The sequence below is a fragment of the Liolophura sinensis genome, chromosome 6, assembly GCF_032854445.1.
Source record: "Liolophura sinensis isolate JHLJ2023 chromosome 6, CUHK_Ljap_v2, whole genome shotgun sequence".
NCBI classification, from domain to species: Eukaryota; Metazoa; Mollusca; class Polyplacophora; order Chitonida; family Chitonidae; genus Liolophura; species Liolophura sinensis.
In genome coordinates, this window is record NC_088300.1 from 44,773,958 (window position 1) to 44,778,499 (window position 4,542).

The following is a 4,542-nucleotide window of genomic DNA, read 5'->3' on the forward strand; positions in this document are numbered from 1 at the left end:
AGATATCATAGCCCGGACACGAATACGGATGGAAAGACGAGCAGAATTACTATAGAATAATTTTCCGGACATATATCAAATGGACAAATGTGATGCGCGACATATCTGCACCTTTGCATCGACCAAAACTCAATTCCACGAAGTTCATGTCGATCTATACAGCAGATATCAGAGGAGTTGCAACCTGGTAACCATTGCAACTGTGGAAGTGAACAAAGTCTCGACACATTGTATCCTCTATATCTATGTATGCACCAAAACCTAAAACTGTACATGGGAAACTATTGGAGTTGTAGCCCGGACACGAATACAGACGAACAGATGGACAAAATTGGGGCTTATTATACCATAGTCTGCTCCACCCAATGACAGTGGGCGTAAACAAATGGACACATGTGAGGCGTGACACATCGTCACATCTTTACCTATGTATCGACCGGGAAAGTTGTAGTCCTTACACGAATCTCAAGTCGATCTATATTACTGTTACCATGGCAACTGTGGAAATGGACAAATGTGAGTGGCGACACATCACCATATGTGTCTCTATGTATCCACCAAAAATCAAAACTGAATATGTAAAAACAAGTGAAGTTGTAGCCCAGACAGGATATCAAAAAATGTATATAGGGATGATGGCAAACTGATTACCATCGTCAACTGTGTATCTACGTATCCACCAAAAATTAAAACTCCAACTAAAGTTGTATACCGGACACGAAATCATATCTATTTTATATATGATATATATTGAGAATTGGCCACGATGTGTCACACGACATTTCAAGTTAAAATATTGCACTGACGTGTTGGTTACAAACGTTGCGTTTCTTGCGATGTCGTGTTATTCCGTTTCAAAAACTGTGATAAAAACGCAATATTTTAAGTTAAATTATTGCTTTTGCCATTGCAACAAGAAGGTAACAATCTTCTAAAATGTCGTGGTGTTGAACCATCACATTTGGAAATAAAAGCCAGAGGACTACGACATTTTACATTGACATTAACTCTGTCTTCATTTGGACTCGAAAGACAAAATTTCAACGTACAATGTCGATTTCTCGCGTTGTGAAGCCATATATTTCAAAGCAACCATTTAGCGCTAAAATAGAGCATTTCTCTGTGCATCAGAGTACATGGAGCAATACCCACAATGGGCTCCCGTATGTTTACTCGTTTTTTGTTAAATCGCTCAAATAACCAATAAACTTGAATTTAGTGCATTTTACGTCAATGTAAACCGTGTGTTATTCCTTTTGAACACCTCCTGCTGAGAAGCAGACTTCGAGCTTTAGTTTGCATTGCCGTATATTTAATCAAGCTTTTTCATAACATTTCTTTGTTAAATGACGTGAGCTTCATTCATTTGGGTGTGGTGAGGATTTTAGAAAATACCACCCCAGCCGCAATTCGGACGAATAAACCTCTGGGGTTTTCAATGACAAACCAAACAATAAATGCACTGATATTTTTTAATTATTCTACCTTCAAATGCCAGGGTCTTTTGCAACTGGCAAAGCCCCCCCCCCCTCCCGCCCCTGTCCAATTCTCTGACCCACATATTGATCATGGTGAAAAGTTATATGAACAGTAGTTGCTGTATAGTACTGCAGTCTTCTGTAACACATCGCATACTTGCTGTGGGAGGGGGATATAACAGGTCTTTTTCATTTTGGACGGGGGAGCCGGGTTTTTTTTCTTTTTTTTTTTTTTTTTTTGCTTTTTTGCTTCATGTTTCGAATGGGTAAATGAGTTGAGCTTTCGGATGGATTTCTGATTGAACGTCTTGGTCTATATAAGGAGGCTCTGAAACCAGACAGGCATCCACTTCTGGGAAATCCATAACGGTGAGTAAGTACAGAGAGCTGTTTAGCTGTAAATTCTCAAACTCTGTACCTGACGTAATACTGATTGTTCAGCAGATGATTACACTCAAACGGGACGTAACACATTGCTGATTGTATATTAATCTTGATTTTAAAAAATTGATTACTTTAAACAGGAGTATATATTAAGAGATTCAGGTTGTACAATTTCCTTTCAGACTGTTTACAGTGCAAAATATAAGCACAAAGTGTCACTAAAAGAGAGTTTATTTCGGATATCATGAGGCAACAGGTTAATGAGGCAACAGGTTATGAGTAGATAAATGCCATGCTGAGGGATTGGTATCATTTGATCAGATACTTGACCGAACACATGAAATAAAGATATAGCCATGAAGCAGTGCGATTGTAATATAATTTGCTACACATTTACATGACCAGTTGGAAAAAACCTTTACCGAGGTACATTTAACATGACAAGAGGCTGTATTTTACCGGTTTACCATTTACCAATTGTAACACTGTCGTCGCTACTAAGGTCTTGCTCTCTGTACTGTAAGTCTTTCTTCATACTGTACTAATCCAGCCAGCGCTTATTGTTTCTCCTGTGACACTAAATCAAGGTGTTTGTCATATAACTGACAAAGGTCAGTGGTTTATCCGGAGCACTGCACTTTTTACCACCCATCAATCTGACCGCCGTCAAATAAGTAAAATATTCTTGAGAACCGATACTATAAATAGATAATTTTATTTGTACACAGAATATTCTCTTTTCCAAGGAGTGGTACAGTACAACACGAACACTTCCCTCTGTCATGGCCCGATTGTTGTTGTCGTTGGCGGCTTTCCTGGTCACTGCTGAATTGAGCTCAGCCGCCAGTTTTTGGGACAATCTAAAGCTGGATTGTGGCGTATCTGTGTGGTCTGACTGGGGACCTTCTGTCAATGGGTATCGTACCCGCACCCGGCAGATTTACAGACAACCCCAAAATGGTGGTGCCCTGTGCCCTAACATATCCGAAACTGACAAGGCTACGTATACATTCGATCAACTCCATCTAATTAATATATTGTTTGTGTTTACATAAGTTTCTATAGGCGTTTTTCAGTTTCACATGAACACACTGGCATGTCATTGTATACGTATGGAACGCTACATTAGTTAACATGGGTTTAATTTCGGATTTTTCTTTCATTTTAGATCCATGGATCAAACAGACAACTACTGAAAAGGCCGCAACAATAGAGACTAATTTTTTGTTAGGATCTGGGGGATCGTCTTCCGGTCGCAAACGCCGAGACACGACAGTAAGAGATCGTGACATTCTCTTCATCGTAGACAGCAGTGGAAGCATTGATAGCCACGAATACAACATTGCCAAAACCAGCTTGGCAAACCTAATCGGCAAAATCTGCGGCAAAATTGGTTTGGGACCGCAGAGTAATAGGGCAGCTCTGATTATCTTCTCAAATAAACCTCAGGAGATTTTTGACTTTGATGATCACGACAATTTGGCTGATGTGCAGGCTGCCATTCGCAACATACCACATATTTCGAGTAACACCTGTACGGGAGACGCTCTGGAGTACGCAAAGACAATGTTTACCTCGAGTAAAGGTAGGTTTGTACATTTACTTGTGGTATTTATTTATTTATGTACCGGTATTTTTTTCCCTGTGGTCTAAACGAAATATACACTCAACAATTTTTCTCTTATACGACGGCAGGCAGCTATATGGGTGTGAGAAAACACCAGAATACCCGGGATAAACTAGTGACCTTCGTCAAGTTTCCAACAAACGGGCCGTACAGGTATACTTCTATTTAGGTGTACCAAACCGAAAACTAAATAGATGAATGGCAGCACAACCAGTTTGGAAAACATACCTTTTATAGCTTGCCAATGGTTTCCATGGCTCCATTTTGGAGCTCCTGTGGTCATTATTTCAGCATGGGCTATAACAGGAGCGTAATGGGTGTTGGGGGATTTAGGTAATAGAAATGAGAAAATTAAAATTATTAAGATTTAAAGAAAACAAATGTTATGAATCTTGGATGATAAAAGAATTTAAGAATGAGACAAATATGTGTTTTATCCCGGGTGTCCAACCCTATCTTCAGTCTTCACAAATGGTCTAAAACGCATACCATTTCTGAAGGACAAGAGCTTCCGGGGTCTAGACGGCCCTTGAACCCTCGATTATACTACACGTAAGCAATTACCATATGCCCCATACAAATGTTGTTCAAAGGCAAGTGAAGACCATACTGTGTGCTTTCCCGCCGTTTTATAGGAGTTCGACCAGACCGGGATTCTGTCAAAGAAGTGGTACTCCTCACAGATGGCGGCTCCAACTGTGGACCTGACGCTGTGACGAAGGCGGCGGAGCTTCAGGAGAGTAAACGTGTGTTCGTCTTCGCTATCAGTGATTTCAGACCTGCAGGCAAGAAAGAAATGGAAACGATGGCCAGTCACCCGCCTTCAAAACATCTGTTTCACGTGGGATCGTTCTTACAATTTGAAGACATCGTTGTGACAGTCTTAGCCTATCCAAAGAACTGTGCCCCTATAGTGATCAATTAAAGCCCCTGTGAACTCAAATCCTCATTTCGAAAAACTCCATCTGAACAAGCTATTCCCCTTCCTGACATAAGCTGGCTTCACACCACACATAATGCGTATTCCTCGCACGTTGTCTTTTAAATATGCAC

At 40.4% G+C, this 4,542-nt stretch overlaps 1 protein-coding gene across 1 annotated transcript; it reads left to right on the forward strand.

Moving 5' to 3' along the window:
- The first annotated feature begins 491 nt into the window (after positions 1-491).
- Positions 492-4,542, forward strand: LOC135467249 (von Willebrand factor A domain-containing protein 1-like). The gene is made up of 3 exons (XM_064745015.1): positions 492-516; positions 3,031-3,447; positions 4,125-4,542. The coding sequence occupies exons 1-3, from the start codon at positions 492-494 to the stop codon at positions 4,412-4,414; spliced, it is 732 nt and encodes a 243-aa protein (XP_064601085.1). The 3' UTR covers positions 4,415-4,542.